The sequence below is a fragment of the Thamnophis elegans genome, chromosome 15 (genome assembly GCF_009769535.1).
Source record: "Thamnophis elegans isolate rThaEle1 chromosome 15, rThaEle1.pri, whole genome shotgun sequence".
Lineage (NCBI taxonomy): Eukaryota > Metazoa > Chordata > Lepidosauria > Squamata > Colubridae > Thamnophis > Thamnophis elegans.
Genome location: NC_045555.1, coordinates 974,246 through 990,389, shown reverse-complemented (window position 1 = coordinate 990,389; position 16,144 = coordinate 974,246). Strand labels below are relative to the sequence as shown.

At 47.5% G+C, this 16,144-nt stretch overlaps 1 protein-coding gene across 1 annotated transcript; it reads right to left on the bottom strand.

The window, feature by feature from the left end:
* Window positions 1-6,050: 6,050 nt before the first annotated feature.
* GPR153 (G protein-coupled receptor 153) lies at window positions 6,051-13,913 on the bottom strand. The gene is made up of 5 exons (XM_032231667.1): window positions 13,379-13,913; window positions 11,661-12,090; window positions 10,053-10,242; window positions 9,528-9,712; window positions 6,051-9,059 (listed from the first exon to the last, which is right to left on the bottom strand). Exons 1-5 carry the CDS (start codon window positions 13,732-13,734, stop codon window positions 8,256-8,258), a joined length of 1,965 nt encoding a protein of 654 aa, XP_032087558.1. The 5' UTR covers window positions 13,735-13,913; the 3' UTR covers window positions 6,051-8,255.
* Window positions 13,914-16,144: the final 2,231 nt, after the last annotated feature.

Genomic DNA, 16,144 nt, shown 5'->3' with positions numbered 1-16,144 from the left:
GAGAAAGACATACAGGGAGAGAGAGACAGAAAAAGATAGAGATAAGAGAGATAGAAGATAGGAGAGAAAGACTGGGAGAGAGAGAGACAGAAAATATAGAGATAAGAGATAGAGAAATGGAGAGAGACAGAAAAAGATAGAGATAAGAGAGATAGAAGATAGATAGGAGAGAAAGACATACAGGGAGAGAGAGAGACAGAAAAAGATAGAGATAAGATAGATAGAAGATAGATAGGAGAGAAAGACTGGGAGAGAGAGAGAGACAGAAAATATAGAGATAAGAGATAGAGAAACGGAGAGAGAGAGACAGAAAAAGATAGAGATAAGAGAGATAGAAGATAGGAGAGAAAGACATACAGGGAGAGAGAGACAGAAAAAGATAGAGATAAGCGAGATAGAAGATAGGAGAGAAAGACACAGGGAGAGAGGGAGACAGAGAAAAAGACAGAGATAAGAGAGATAGAAGGTAGATAGGAAAGACAGGGAGAGAGAAAGAGATAGAAAAGATAGAGATAAGAGAGATAGAAGATAAAGACAGCGAGAGAGAAAGACAGAGATAAGAGAGATAGAAGATAGGAGAGAAAGTGAGATGAGACAGAAGAGAGAAATACAGAGAGATAGGAGAGGAAGAAGTGATAGGAGAGAAAGAGAGAGAGAGTGAGTGAGTGATTGGATTTTATTCCCTTCACCTAACCTCCACACAAAGCTGATCCTAGATTGATTTGTGTTCTGTGGCACTAAAGCCCAAGCTATCATATCTCCCTGCTAATTCCATGGGGGAGGAGCAATTCCCCCACTTGGAAGATCTAGCAGAAAGGATCACCCAAACCCTGACTGTGACTCACAAAGGATGCTTGCCCAGTGAAGCAGGGTGGTCTCATGAATAGGAGTCCCAGGGCTCATCGGGTGTAATTGTAAAAATATTAAGTAGCCTGGATTGCACGCTGGCTAAACTGAATTTGGCCTCGCTAACGTAAGAGCTGGGCCAAGTTTCAAGAACCACCCCTTGGAAATGGGCAGCCTGTAGTTATTTAAAAGGCAAAAACCATGGGACTTCTGCTTGCTTGTAACCTTTTCTTGAAAGCTCACAGAAAATGATAGCAAACATCTGAAAATATAATTGACTCAGAAAATTGGGTACTGTAAATTTCTTTCCAGAACTTTTGCCCGGGCTGTTAGATCTTCATAGTTGAAAGCTCTCTGGGAGCCACTGAAGGAATTCCCCCCCCCCCCTGCTGCCTCTCTAAATGCCTCTCCCTTTGCATCAGAAAAATAAATAAATCTCCCTGATCTGACCAATTTTAATCACTTGCCAAGAACGTGTGTGCCCCACTTGCATGTTTTTAAAAAAGGGATTGTAGGAAGTTAGCACGCCCCCCCCCCCTCTATTAGAAAAATGAAATATCCTAGGAAATATTGAAAAGGCAGAATATTATATTTTCTCTGGATCAGAAATGAAGAAACATGTTTTTAGGCAGGAAACGGACTCACTCTTAATAGCCCTCACCTTTGTCAATGGGCCATTAAAGTGCCCAAGCCAGTCTATTCTACGTAACAAAGAGTTCCCCTCCTTCAGCTCCAAGGTGATGGGGTTAAGGCATGATAGTGTTAGCCCTTTACCCATCTCACCACAGGGCACCTGGGAAGCATGGGATCCCCCTTTTCCATTCAGGAGCTCAAGCCATGTGTTCCTGTCCACCATTAAAACCATCTTTCCAAGCAGCCTCCATGTTTCCAGTGTCTTTTTCCCCACTTGGAGCTGAACCCAGAATGACATTTCTTTTTTTTTTTTAATGAGGTTTGTTTTGACAGTTTCTGACATACATTTTCATTTCTGACATAAAAAACACCACTGGTTAAAATGGATTTGCTTAACCACTAATCAAGGAGAGAAGCAACTTAGAACTGAAGAGAAATTTCCTGACAGTTAGAACAATTAACCAGTGGAACAGAAGTTGCCTTCAGAAGTTGTGAATGCCCCAACACTGGAAGTCTTTAAGAAGAGGTTGGATAGCCATTTGTCTGAAACGGTATAGGGTTTCCTGCCTAGGCAGGGGGTTGGACTAGAAGACCTCCAAGGTCCCTTCCAACTCTGCTATTGTATAAACCACGCAAATTCTAATTAGGGTACTTAGTGCTGAAAAAGCTTGCCATCACTGCCCCTATATCATTCCAGACAAAGGGGTGTCCGTTTTTTTCTCCTTAAAAAACCTCCACTGATGGAGCATCCAGGCAATTTCTGTTCTCCCCATCAAGAAATTCCTCCTTATTCCAGTTTTTTTTTTTTTAAAAAAAGAAGAGACTGGACAGTCGCTTGTCTGAAATGATGCAGGATCTCCTGCTCGAACAGAGGGGTGGGCTATTCTAGACCAACCCCAGCCTACAGCAGGGATCCAACACTGCAGCAGCCTCCAGGTCCCGTCCGTTGCATTTAAGTGCCCAAGGGGAAATAAGCAGGTAAAGATAAAGTTTCTCTTCACACACATATGTGCCAGTCGTTCCCGACTCTAGGGGGCGCTGCTCATCTCCGTTTCAAAGCCGAAGAGCCAGTGCTGTCCGAAGACGTCTCCGTGGTCATGTGGCTGGCGTGACTCAACGCCAAAGGCGCACGGAGCGCTGTTACCTTCCCAACAAAGGTGGTTCCTATTTTTCTACTTGCATTTTTTACCTGCTTTCGAACTGCTAGGTTGGCAGAAGCCGGGACAATTCACGGGAGCTCACTCCGTTACGCAGCACTAAGGATTCGAACCGCCAAGCTGCTGACCTTTCTGATCGACAAGCTCAGTGTCTTAGCCACTGGGCATCCCTTGTCAATGGGAAATAAAAAGACCCCAAATCCCATTTCCCTCCCCCCACCCGCAGACTGCGTCCCTTCTCCTCTATTCGATGCAAACGTCTTAAAATTTTCTCCATAGGAAAATCCAAAGCAATTTCAGCCAGTGATTTTATTGCTCGTTGAGGCAATGGGGAGAAATTTGGGGTCGGTCAGCACCACGGACAGCTCATGAGCACGGAGGCTCGGCTAGATGGCTTTCAGGTGCCTCTTGGGCTGAGAACCAGCAGATTTTGATCCCATGGTCCTATGTGAGAAAATTGGTCCCAAGTCTCTTTTTTTCTAGTGCTGTCGTAAGTTTGGACGGTCACTAAATGAGACTCAGTTCATCTTATAGATTGGCGATGAGTGTGCTCAAATGCAGACCAGCCGTACTTTGGAGCTCTGCATCGATGCGGCCACCAGATGGCGCTACAAACCCCCCCCCCCCATGGCCAGATGTTCCTCTCTTGCTAGTCAATTGCCTTTTTTACCTGTTCCAAGGTGACCTGGCTTTTCTTGAATGAGGTCCAGCCCCATTAAGGCTGAGTGCATGTTGTATCTCTTTTAACTTTGCCTTGTCTTCTACTTTTTAAACTTTTTAGTATTCCTTTTATTGTTTTTTATGTAAGCCGCCCGGAGTCCTTCGGGATCGGGCGGCATATAAATTTATTAAACTCAAACTCAAACTCACAGCCAACAGTTAGAGCAGCGTCTTTCAACCTCAACGCCTTTAAGATGTGTAGACTTCAACTCCCAGGATTCCCCAGCTAAGCCTGAATTCTGAGATCGCAGCGGAAGGGATTCAAAGAGAGTAAGCAGGGCATACAATAGGGCAGTGGTTCCCAAACTTGGCAACTTTAAGACTTGTGGACTTCAATTCCCAGAATTCTCCAGCCAGCTCTGCAGAGCTGGCTGGAGAATTCTGGGAGTTGAAGTCCACAAGTCTTAAAGTTGCCAAGTTTGGGAACCACTGCAATAGGGACAGGTGTAAAAAAAAGACACGTGGTATCACCAGGAAACGGATGGGCCAATCATAAAAGTCACCAAGGTTTATGAAAATCCTGCTCTCCACAAAAAAGTTTGAATTAAAAAGTACCCCAACCCTTGGGAAGGAAAATGAACAGCAGACGAGGCGGCTTTTCTTTTTTTAAATTTTTAATTCAACTTTTTTTTAACAGGAAGAAATCCTCAAGAGGTCCAAATACTTAAAAAAGAGAGAGAAAGAGAGCAGGCTACAAAGAGTTTGGGAACCCCCCCAAAAAAACCCCGCCGTGAAGAAAACGTGTTCCGGCTAACGACCGAAGTCCACTGGGACGTGTTCTAGAAATATATATATATATAGAGAGAGATATATTGCACCCCGAGAAAAACTGTTTAGTGGGGAGCAGGTTTATATCGAAGACGGAGCAAACACCCACTTAGATACCAGAGAGGGAAAAAAGCAGGGATAAAAAGTTATCACCCCAAAAGTTGGAAGTCTCAGAACAAACGGGGCTTCTTCCAAAAGTCTGGAAATGCCACAAACCCCAATAAAATAAATAGAAAGTATTGCCTTGTGACCCCAGAAAGAGATAAAAAGATACAGTACAACATAAGGGTTCAACAGCTCCCCAACCCCAATATCCCACCCTCCCTCTGTGTAAAAGAAGTCCAAAGCCTCTGGCTGGTTGGATGACCACTGGGAATCCCAAAATGGCCAGCGTAGTTAATTTAAAAAAAAAACCCTTTTTTAAAAAAAGGCACGATATTCTTTATTTTATTGTCTTGCTTTTGATGTTGTTTGCAGGGAGGTGAGATTTGAGACGGTGGGCATGGAAGCCATTGGCGGGGTAAGGAGCTGCCATGGAAGTTTTTAAAAATTAATTTTTAAAAATTATTTTTTTAAAAAAAAAAACTACCCATTTTCTCCCTCACCTGTTCTCAAGAGGTACCGCCCATCGTTGCTGTTGTGTTCTTGCGTTGTGTGGTTTCCTTTCACAGCGGGTTATTGTGCAAGTTAAGACGCATCCTCATCCTCTCATGAGGGCTAGAAACCTGCCTAGTTTCCCAAACAAGAAATGAACGATTAGGCTTTTCTCTTTTCTCTTCTTTCGCTCAACAGGATGAGTTTTGAGCACGTTTCTTCCCATCTGGCGGGGTTGATCATGATGGCAGGTGGGCTTATAACAATGGCTTCTTCAAATAATCCTGGTTAAAAGTGGCAACTCCATCTTGGCTTAAGTAAACCAGTTGGTTTACTGGTTTTTTCTTTCTTTCTTTTTTTTGGTAAAACGTTTGTGCCTGATTATATAATCTGCATAGATATTACACAGCTCACTTTCTGCTTGGAGACGCAGTTTTATAACAAGAGAATTGAGGAGCTTCCATATTTAGTGGCAGTCTACAAGGATAAAGACACTAGTGGTTGTTTTCTCATCAGGAATATTTGGGGTTTTTCAGAAGGATGCATCTAAACATGATGGCTGCAGAACGAGCGTGGACTTCAACTCCCAGAATTCCCCGGCCAGCCCTTACTCTCTTACAATCCCTTCCACTGCAATCTTCTCTCTGCTATGGGAAGGGAGTGGGTGAAAAATAAAATGAGCGTGGCTGGCTGGGCAATTCTGGGAGTTGAACTCCTCCACTCATCTGAAACTTGCAAAATTTGAGAATTACGGGGTTGGATAGACAAACCCACATAAAAGAGTTTCGATGCCATTCCAAGCTACGGAAAACAGAATTAAGTTTGGTTTTTAAATCTAGCCTTGTTCTGCCTTGTTTTTCCTTTTAGGGAGAGGAATGGAGGACGCCAATTTTTGCATTGGTCATAATTCAAGGCTTTGGACGTTAAGCAGAGTGAGAGGTAACCAGGCCTAGGGTTATATGCCGGGAGAAAAGTATGATTTAAATTTTTTTTTTAAAAAGCCCAGAATAATGGAAATGGCACAATTTGTCTAGATGTGACATGGACACGATACCCACTTTAGATAAAACGTGTTTATGGAGTAGAAAAAAAAATCCTTATTGCCGAGGTGGCTCAGTGGTTACAGTGCTGTACTGCAGGCCACTTCAGCTGACTGCTATCTGCAGTTTGGCGGTTCAAATCTCACCAGCTCAAGATTGACTCAGCCTTCCATCCTTCCGAGGTGGGTGAAATGAGGACCCAGACTGTGGGGGGCGATATGCTGACTCTGTAAACCGCTTAGAGAGGGCTGAAAGCCCCATGAAGCGGTATATAAGTCTAACTGCTATTGCTATTCATTTACATTTTTGTAAATTCCCACTACTTAACAGTTTGGTGTTCGCTTCATAGAATCCCATTGGGAAACTCAGCTTTTGGGGTGTCGGAGCCCAGGAACCCACAAATAATAAAAAAAAATTGTTTGGGTTTTAAAATGTGTAAACTGGCCTTTGGATGTGTGTGTGTGTGTGTGTGTGTGTGTGTGTGTCTTCCCAAGGCCACCATAACCTCAGCATAAATGTTTAGAAATTGGATTGCATGGAGAGATCTCCCTTCTCGTCCCAAATAGCGAACTGTCGCCCGAACAGGCGAACAAGTCACTTGTTGTGAATTGCTTGGTAAAAACTCCAGGAACGTTGTTGTGCTTAGAGAACAATATCTCTTCGGACCAAAGCTGGACATCTGGGTGCAGATAGCCCCTTAATTCAGGGCAGCGTACACATGAAATGAAAAGGGCGGAGGTCTCGTATAATATTAGCAACCGTTTGCTCTCTACTCTCCCTTTCTCTCCAGGCGCTGATTTTTCTCCCCACCCCTCTTTTATTTGTCAATCAAAGAACATGCAAATATACCTACCTGGGGATTAGGGCAGAATGGCCAGATGTTAAACATCTGGTGGGGGAGGGGGGGAAGAGGATGTGGTTTCCTGAATGCCCCAACGTGGGGACCCTAGAGAAGGAAGGCGCAGGGCGGGGAAGAAAACTTTTGTCGCGACGCAGGAGAAAAAAATAAATGTGGTGTCCCCTAATATATAACAAGGAGCCTTAACAGCGCTAAAACGTTCCCCACGGAGCTGGGTCTGATGTGATCCATGCATTTCCTCCCCCCCCACACCCCCATTATATAGGGAAGCAACTCCACTAGTTATGGGGTCAGGGCAAACCCCTTCTGCAGGGGTCAGTTGTATTGCTCGAGGGAGATGCTGCAAAAGGAAAGCTGCAAATTTCGTAGCGCAACCTTCCTCCTCCTCCTCTCCCGTTGCTGCATCCCGTAGGAGGTTATGGGGCTGTGGCTCCGTCCAGGATGTGGGGGGGAGGCTTTGGCACAGAACAGGAGGTAGGGTGGTGAGTTTTCTTGCTTAAGGGGCTAGGGAACGAACCTAATGGGGTTTTTCCTGGATCGGACTTAAATTTTGCTCCTGAGAGAAACCCTCAATTATTATTATTATTTTTTTGCAAACAACCACTTTGTCCCATTCCCAACATTGACGCTATTCTGGAATAACGGACTCCGTGCAGCTGACATTATTCTGAAATAACGGACCGAATGAATGCAACCTTATTTCGGAATAACGGGACCAGATCCACGCATGCATTATTCTGGAATAACGGACCATTGTGCATGCAACACTATTCTGGAATAACGGACCCCCATGCACCTGACACTATTTCGGAATAACGGACCACACGCGGGTCTCACCCACGACCTCCTCGTTGCTCGCAAAGAGGGCCTGTTGGAATGTAGAGCGAGGACGAGGGAAATTTGGAGCACGTAACCTGCCCAGGTTTTTTTTAAAGGGAAACCCGGCTCTTTTTGGCCACAGCTGCCTCCAAGAGAGAAGGATCGCTACCCAAAGACATGCACATTTAACATCTACCTAGAAAAGTTCTCGCAGAGCACGTGAGATGATTAGAAAAAAAAACGAACCAAAAAATCCGTCAGTTTTGGACGAGCTGTGTGGGTTCTTGCAGTAGAAAAGGAAGAGAGGAGGACTTTATCCTCTCTTGCCCCGAGCTGAGATATGACCCGTCTGGATTTGAAGTGCTTTTCTTCCAAGGTTGCTCTCGGAAGCATCCTGCTTTTAACCTCTCTCTCTCCCCTGATCTTGACAACCAGGACGAGAGACAAGATGAAGGTTCTTTGGTGCTATGTCCAGTTCCTGGTGCCAAATCCGGACCGCATCCAGGAGGAAGCCCCGTCGAGCGAGAAACAAAATCTGGAAGCTGGACGGGACCGACTCGCCGCAGCCGAGTCGCCGCAGGACAATTCAACCGATACAAAAGTTCATTTCGACGGAACCATGGCCCATGATAACAAAAGGAAGTCATTGCGGAAATACGAGAGTTACAAAAATGTCAACAAAAACGTGGCTGCCCGTCGTAAAGTAACTGAGTGGATTGATTATAATGCAGTCTCGAATCGTCTCGAGTTGTCTCGTGACGAGCTATCCTGGGCCCTCTGGAAGAGACGCGTACGAAGCGATCCCAGCTTCTCCGGTGTCTACGAGGCCGAGCTAATCGAATCCGAGTGGAACGTGACGTATCCCGAGGAGGCTGAAGGTGAGCTCAAGAAGCTGCTCGTGCTTCCTTTGCTTCCGTTTTTCTGAAGATCGTCTTGGCCTCTCCAGGAAGGACTCAGTCCTGCCCGGAAACATTCGGGCTTGGAGCAACTCCTGATCATCGGACAATCCTCCATCCCGGGACTCTCGCAGAGTTCCACATGAATCTGTTCGTGGCAAGGCATGTCCAAGCTCCCTTTGGGGAAGAGAGTCCGTCTGTCCTCCTGGGCTGGGAGAGAGACCGGTACCGCCAGAGAAGTCCCTCGTCCCTGGACTGAGATGCTTCGCAAAACTTGAGGCTCTCGTTCGAAAGTGGCCAAAGGGAAGTCCCGGAGAACCGTGGCGGTGGAACGGCGGGGAAAGGCATCTGGGAGGAGAGAGACGGAGGCCGAGCGCACCGGGGGTCTCCTCAGGGTACGACGGGGGCTGGGGTAATCCGTGAAGTCCATCACGTCCTCTTTGCTAAAGCACTTGTAGCCTCCTTGCCGGTGGATGTCTTCGCACGAGAAGGGCTTGAGGGATAACGGGCTCTCGGCGGACTTCCTGCGCTTCCGGTGCGGACGGCGTTCCTCCTGGTAGGAGAGGACGCTGGTCCTCCGCCGGTCGTATCGAGGCTGAGGGAGGAGCAGGCTTGCCAATTCAGCGGTGATGTCCTCTCCTGCCACCCAATGCTGAAAGTAGGCCGAAATCTGGCTGGTGGTCCAAATCTCAGTTTCGTCGTGCGAGAAACGCCTGGTGGGAGGGACCTGCAGGAGAGACGAGGAAGAAACACCATCATTTAATTTATTTTTAATTTAAATATTCTACCTTGTAGAAGAACAATGAGGTTGTGGGTGCTCCATCTCAGGAGGCCTTCAAGAAGAGATTGGACAACCATTTGTCTGAAATGATAAGAGGGTCTCCTACTTGAGCAGGGGGTTGGACTAGAAGACCAAGGAAGAGGTGAGCGGCGACAGGGTGACCAGGCGGGATTTCTGCCACCGGTCTGGCGAACTGATGCCAATCGTCCCTGCTGGTTCGGCTGAACCGGGAGGATTTCACCCCTGATTGGGGTTAATAACTGGGGGAGGACCGTTGACCTGGAACGGTCTGCTGGAAATCTATATCCGATCTCGTGGAAACGGGCTTCCTTTTAGCACACAACGGAAACGAGAAAGACCATCTAACCTTTGGTTGGCATCTTCCCATGGTTCCCCAAAGCCCAACCTGCTCACCTGCAGATACTGCATTCTGTCCTCCGGGACAGGCTTGGCGGCATAGAGCTGAGGGATCCCCCGCTCCAGGGCTGACAGGTCATAGCTGGCGATCTGGTCCACCGTGAGAACGTCGCCGGAGAGGTTGTCGGGATAGGGTTGCGAGTACGTTGCTTCTGCGGGAATCGGCCGTTCCAAGCTGGTCTCTTCGGTCCCGGGTAGAGAAGGAGAGGATGGAAGATTAAAAAAGTGAGAGGCAGTGTGTCTCTAGCACATCACTCGAGTACCACATCGTCCCAGTTCCCACGACAAGAACGTTTCAAGTCCTGGAAGTACAATTCTTCCGCCAACGCCATTATCGCCGGAGAAACTAGGGAAACTTTTCCACCCATTATGCAGCTGAGGGCTACGCGGTCTCTTATCTAACCATTCCGTTGGCCGTGTCTCTTTTCCCCGTCTCCAAAGCTGGGAGCCCCTGTCCTGAGGTGTAGCCGAGGGGCACCGCCTGTCCTGGAGGGACACCGCCACTGGGCGCCGCACGCTTACCTTCCCCGCCGTCATCGTTGGACATGATGGCCACGCACTTCTCCCAGACCGAGCGGACGTCGGCCCGGTAGCGGTCGCAGGCCCAAAGGAACAAGGGGAGGAGGAGGGACTGGGCAACAGAGCACCAGACGATACACAGGACCATCCAGTCGTAGGCAACGTCCGATTTCAGGCTGGCAAAACTCACCACCTGAAGGGCAGAGAGAGGAAGACGTCTAATCCATTCTAATAAACAAGACAGGCTGAAATTATGAATCAATTATCACTCCTGATTTCCTTTCTCTTCCCCCCTTTCCTTCCTTCCCTTTCCTTTTCCCCTTCTATTTCCTTCCTTCCTTTACCCCTTCTCTCCCCTTCTCTATTCCCTTCCTTTCCTTCCTTTTCCTTCTGTCCCCTTCTATTTCCTTCCTTCTTTCTCCTTCTCTCCCCTTCTCTCTATATCTTCCTTCCTTTCTTTCCCCCTTCTCTCCCCTCATATTTCCTTCCTTTCCCCCTTCTCTCCTCTTCTATTTATTTCCTTCCTTCCTTTTCCCCTTCTCTCCCCTTCTCTCTATTTCCTTCCTTCTTTCCTTCTTCTGTCCCATTCTCTCTATTTCCTTCCTTTCTTTTCCCCTTCTCTCTATATCCTTCCTTCCTTTTCCCCTTCTCTCCCCTCCTCTCTATTTCCTTCCTTTCCTTCCTTTTCCCCTTCTCTATTTCCTTCCTTCCTTCCTTCCTTTTCCCCTTCTCTCCCCTTCTTTTTATTTCCTTCCTTTCCTTCCTTTTCCCCTTCTCTCCTCTTCTCTCTATTTATTTCCTTCCTTCCTTTTCCCCTTCTCTCTATTTCCTTCCTTCTTTCCTCCTTCTCTCCTTCTCTCCCCTTCTCTATTTCCTTCCTTCCTTCTTTCCTTCCTTCCTTCCTTCCTTCCTTCCTTCCTTCCTTCCTTCCTTTTTTATAAACACGTCAAGGTGGTAAATAGACCCAATACTCTTTCCTCCTCCTCCTCCTCCTCTTCCTCCTCCTCCTCCTCCTCTTCTTCTTCCTCCTCCTCCTCTTTCATCCATAACAACCCCCCTGCCAGGTGGGCTGGACTGAGAAAGTAAGTGGCCCAAGGTAATCCAGCTGGCTTTTATCTCCAATCAACTGAAATTGAATCAATCTAAACAATAAGGGAAGCTGTAGATTCTCTCTCTTTTTCTCTCCCCCTAACTATCCATCCTTCCACCCACATCCATCCATTTATCTACCTACCTTTCTCTCTTATCTAACCTATCTATATTCTGTCTGTCTGTCTGTATATATGTATCCATCCATCCATCCATCCATCCATCCATCATCTGTCATCTATCTATCTATCTATCTATCTATCTATCTATCATCTATCTATCTATCTATCTATCATTTATCTATCTATCTATCATTTATCTATCTATCCCATCCATCCATCCATCCATCCATCCATCCATCCATCCATCCATCCATCCATCCACTGTCTACCTTGTGCTCTCTGGCAGGGGGCACCGGATTTTCCTCTGCTCCGGCCACCAATACCCGCGTCCAAATAACCCCACCCTATGTTGGACGGTTGTCAGCAACCACAGCCATCCCACTCCCGCCGCCAGTTTTACCAAGACGGGGAATCCCATCAGGAAATCGTAGAGGAAAACGATGCCGGTGATCAGGTAAGTGATCTGCAGAGAGGTCTTGACGGGTTCGGATCCGTCGATGGAGGAGCGGCGCTTGCCCTGGGCGTCCTCCACCACGATGGTGGGCACGTTGAACTTGTTCTTGTCCACGTTGTTGCCCGCTTGGATGGAGAAGGTCTGGAAGAGGGCGATGGCCACGCAGACCACCCCCATGGCCACGCTGCCGCTGATGAGGAGCAGGAAGCAGACCCCGAAGCCCAGGCCGATCTCTGTGACGATGAAACGGCAGTCGCTGGCGTAGAACCGCTCGGTGGTGTCGTGCCAGCCCACGGCGGGCAGCGTGGAAAGGATGAAGGAGACCATCCAGATGCCCATCACTGTGTGGACTGCTTGCTTCTTGGTATTGCTCAATCTGCGGGAAGGGAAAAGACCCCCTTAAGATTGGCCAGGATTCCCTATCAGTTAGGCAAGGGGGTCTCCGAGCGCGGCCACTTTTGTGGACTTCGATTCCTTGAATTGGTTGATGAGAAGACACACGTCTTTGGATGTGCATTCCCATTGTTTTCCTGCTTACTCTCTTGCGATCCCTTCCTCTTCGATCGCCCTGCTCTAGCGAGGGGGAGGAAACGAATAAAACCAGCATGGGTAGCTACGGAATTCAGGGAGTCCGATGGATGGATGGGTGGATGGATGGAGGGATGGATAGATGAGTGAATGGATAGACGAATGGACAGACAAATGGAAAGATGGATGGAGAAATGGATTGATGGACGGATGAAAGGCTGCATAGATGGATAGATAGATATATAAATGGATGGATGAATAGACAAATGACAGGTCAAATAGATGAAAAGATGGATGGATGGACGGATGAAAGGATGCAGAGATGGATAGACAGATATATAAATGGATGGATGGACAGATGACAGATCAAATAGATGGAAAGATGGATGGCTGGACGGATGAAAGGATGCATGGATGGATAGACAGATATATAGATGAATGAGTGAATGGACAGATGGAAGGATGGACGGACAGACAGGTTTGAGGAGTTGGGTGTTTGAAGAGATGGATAGGCAGATGAATAGATGGATGGATGGATGAATAGATGTGAACAGATAGACGGATGGATAGACAAATGGAAAGATGGATGGAGAAATGGATTGATGGGCGGATGAAATGATGCAGAGATAGATGGATAGACAGATATATAGATGGATGGATGAATACACAGATGACAGGTCAAATAGATGAAAGGATGGATGGATGGATGAAAGGATGCAGAGATAGATGGATAGACAGATATATAAATGGATGGATGGATGGACAGATGACAGGCCAAATAGATGAAAAGATGGATGGATGGACGGATGAAAGGATGCATAGATGGATAGACAGATGTATAGATGGATGAGTGAATGGATAGATGGAAGGATGGACGGACAGACAGATGAAGGTTTGAAGAGTTGGGTGTTTTGAAGAGATGGACAGGCAGATGAATAGATGGATGGATGGATCAATGCATGGACAGACGATTGAAGGAGAGACACATTTTCTATCTCAGAAAATTCCATCTCCCTAATTCCTTGGATCCGCATCCCGCCGTTTTGTTCAGGAGCTCACGGCGGCCTCCTCAGCGTTTCTCCTCCTCTTCCACCCCGCCCCCCTCAACCACCCCGCCTCCCACCCCGAGGTCCCACCTGTAGTTAACCGGCCAACGGACCATCCACATCCGGTGATAGGACAGCGAGGTGACGGAGAAGCAGGTGGCCAGCGTCAAGGTGTAGAAGGTGGAGACGAAGACCTTGCAGAGGCCCTCGTTCCACTCGTAGTCCGAGTGCTGCTGGCGCAGCTGGACGACCGAGTACATGGTGATGGGCACGGCGATGTTCAGGATGTGAGTCCCCGCCAGGGTGCAGATGAGGAACTCCAGCGGCTTCCACTTCTTCTGCTTGGCGCTGACACTCAGGATGCCCCAAGCGTTGGCCAGCACCGCCAAGCCCGAGCACACCAGCCAGGCCACCGCGTTGTCGTGCAGGGTCCGCTCGCGGTTCATGATGGAGGGCGGGGCTGCCGCCAGCCGGGGAGGCCAGGTGAGGATGGCGAGCCGGGAAGATGGCGGGCAGGGGAGGCATCCTACCGGAGAGGCGGCGCCATCAGGGGTGGGTCAGAGGAGGGGGAGCCCCCCACCTGCGCACCGACAAGCAGGGTTTGACCGACATGGTGTGATGGCCCATGTTTCTGGAAAGGGAAGGACCATCCAATTTAATTTAATCAATTTAAAAATTTTTAAACGCAATTGTATTTTTTAATTTAATTGCATTCTGTTTCATTATTCGATTTGATTTTTATTAGTTTAATAGAATAATATAGAACAATACAGCGTAGTGTAATGCAATACTAAACCATACTATATTATGTCAAGATGCATTATATATAATAATAACAATAATGAAATGCACATGGAAAAAAAAAGTATATATGAAATTCTTATTCGTTCGGTAAACATTTCTCATCCTTTCTGCATTTCCGCCTTGCCTTCTCAACCACGGTGGGAAAAATGAAAAATGCCTTCCAACTGCTGAAGAAATAATTTCTCAGCCGCCTCCGACAGAATGTTTCATCTGCCACCTTTCTGGCAGACATAATAACGCAGGCTAACTAAAAATGTCGTTCTTTTTTTTTTTCCCCTTTAAAAATAAAATAAAAGCGTTGCATTTCCCCAAAAATGGGGAGTGGGGCAGAAGAAAGCAACAGCCCGAAGGAATATTCCTCGATTGGCTGGAGTCTTTGGTAGCTCCAACCAAAAACAACAGCAATTCTCCAAGGAATTTGCAGAGAGAGAGAGAGAGAAACGGCCAGAAATAGAACTTGCTCTCCTCTGATTCCATGTTTATTTCTCTCCGCTTGGGGGAAGAAAACCATCTCAAGGGGAGGTTTTTTTAAAAACAACCCCCCCCCCCCAATTGCATGCAGAGTCCCTCAATTTACAACCAGAGTGGGAGCCGGAAGTAAGCAACACAGACGAGTCACTACAGGTTTTGCAAACTTTTTGTTCCGATCCAGCTCCCCAAACACGACAAATCCTCGGACGGGAACTCAAAATATCCCTTTATTTAGGAGCGCCGGGCAAAAGTTTCTCAGTCCGTCCAGGAGATGAGTAGCTGCCTGCCACATCTATTCATCTCCGCCCCCTGCCTTTGATCCCCAGAGCTCGGGCGGGGCTTCGCTAGCAGCCCTGGTTTTTCCGTCCCAAGGACCGGCCCATAGATTTCCACTGCCCTCCTCTCCTCTCTGCTTTCTGTGCATCCGTGCGTCAGGCACTGGATTCAGCTGTTCCTCCTCTTCCTCATCAGCCACCTCCAGACCTGGGGGCTCTTGACTCTCCATCGGAGGGCTGACGGACGGCCGGGGCTCTGCCCCCCACCCCCTCTCTGCCAGCTCCATCCCCTCTCCCCCCTCGCAGCTCTCAACTTGCCTTGAGGCTGACCCTCACTCCCACGCTTCCTCCTCCTCCTCTGATTTGGCTGCTGGAGGGGCCTGGTGGCCAACAGGCCACAACACTTTTCTGCGGTGGTTGCAATGTGTCGTTAAGCGAATCATGTAGTCGTTTTGCAAACCTGGCTTCCCTCCCTTTGCTTGTTGGGCCCCCACTTGGGGAAGGGGTTGATCACAAATGGTGATCACATGACCCTGGGAGAAATTCATGCCGGTTGCTAAGTGTCCTCATTCTGATTATGTGACACTGCCGGGGACGCTACGTCATAAGTGCGAGGATCAGTTACAGGCCAGTTTGTTTTTTTCTTTTCAGTGAAAGAGAATTTAAGACGGGTCTTAGGGAATACAAACAGTTGAATCGCAACCGTTCATTTAATGACTCTCCGAAGCTACAACGCCACTGAAAGGGCCGTTTTTTTTCCACACTTAACGACCATTGCGATCCTGCGATCAAAATTCAAAAGGCTCAGCTGCTGGTTCACGTTTAAGTGAGGTCCCTGTTAAGTTAGGGACACAGTCGTTAAGCGAATGGAATTTGCCCGGCAACCGTCATAAATACGACTCGATGGCCGAGCGTCTGAATTTCGATCACATGATCAGGTGCAACTGTCGTTAAGCGTGAAAAACGTTTAATTCCTTTCCCGTGTTCTAAAAAAATCTGATTTTTTTTTAATGAAACCACAACAGGATAATGTTGTGCCACAGGCTGTTGGGCTCAATTTTAGATGACGGAGGGGAAAAAAAAATATTATTTTTGAAAAGTTCGTTTTTCCAAAGCAAAGACAAGCCCCCACCCCACCCCTCCCACCCCAAAAATAATCCCTTCCAGCAAAGCAAAATCAGCCCCCCTCCCAATTTTCTCCCATCCGCATTTTTCAACCTCTATTTTTCTTTTTTTTAAAAAAGAATCTGCTTTCCACATTTAAACGAAGGTCAGGATCTGCCTTCACCCGGGTCTGTTTTTCTTA

What these genes read in the sequence shown, in the direction of transcription:
- GPR153 (XM_032231667.1), bottom strand. Translation starts at nt 13,734, where the DNA reads ATGAACCGCGAGCGGACCCTGCACGACAACGCGGTGGCCTGGCTGGTG. An exon ending in CAACGATGACGGCGGGGAAG is followed by an intron (nt 9,713 to 10,052) that starts GTAAGCGTGCGG and finishes CCGGGACCGAAG; the next exon opens with AGACCAGCTTGGAACGGCCG. An exon ending in ACAGAATGCAGTATCTGCAG is followed by an intron (nt 9,060 to 9,527) that starts GTGAGCAGGTTG and finishes TCTCTCCTGCAG; the next exon opens with GTCCCTCCCACCAGGCGTTT.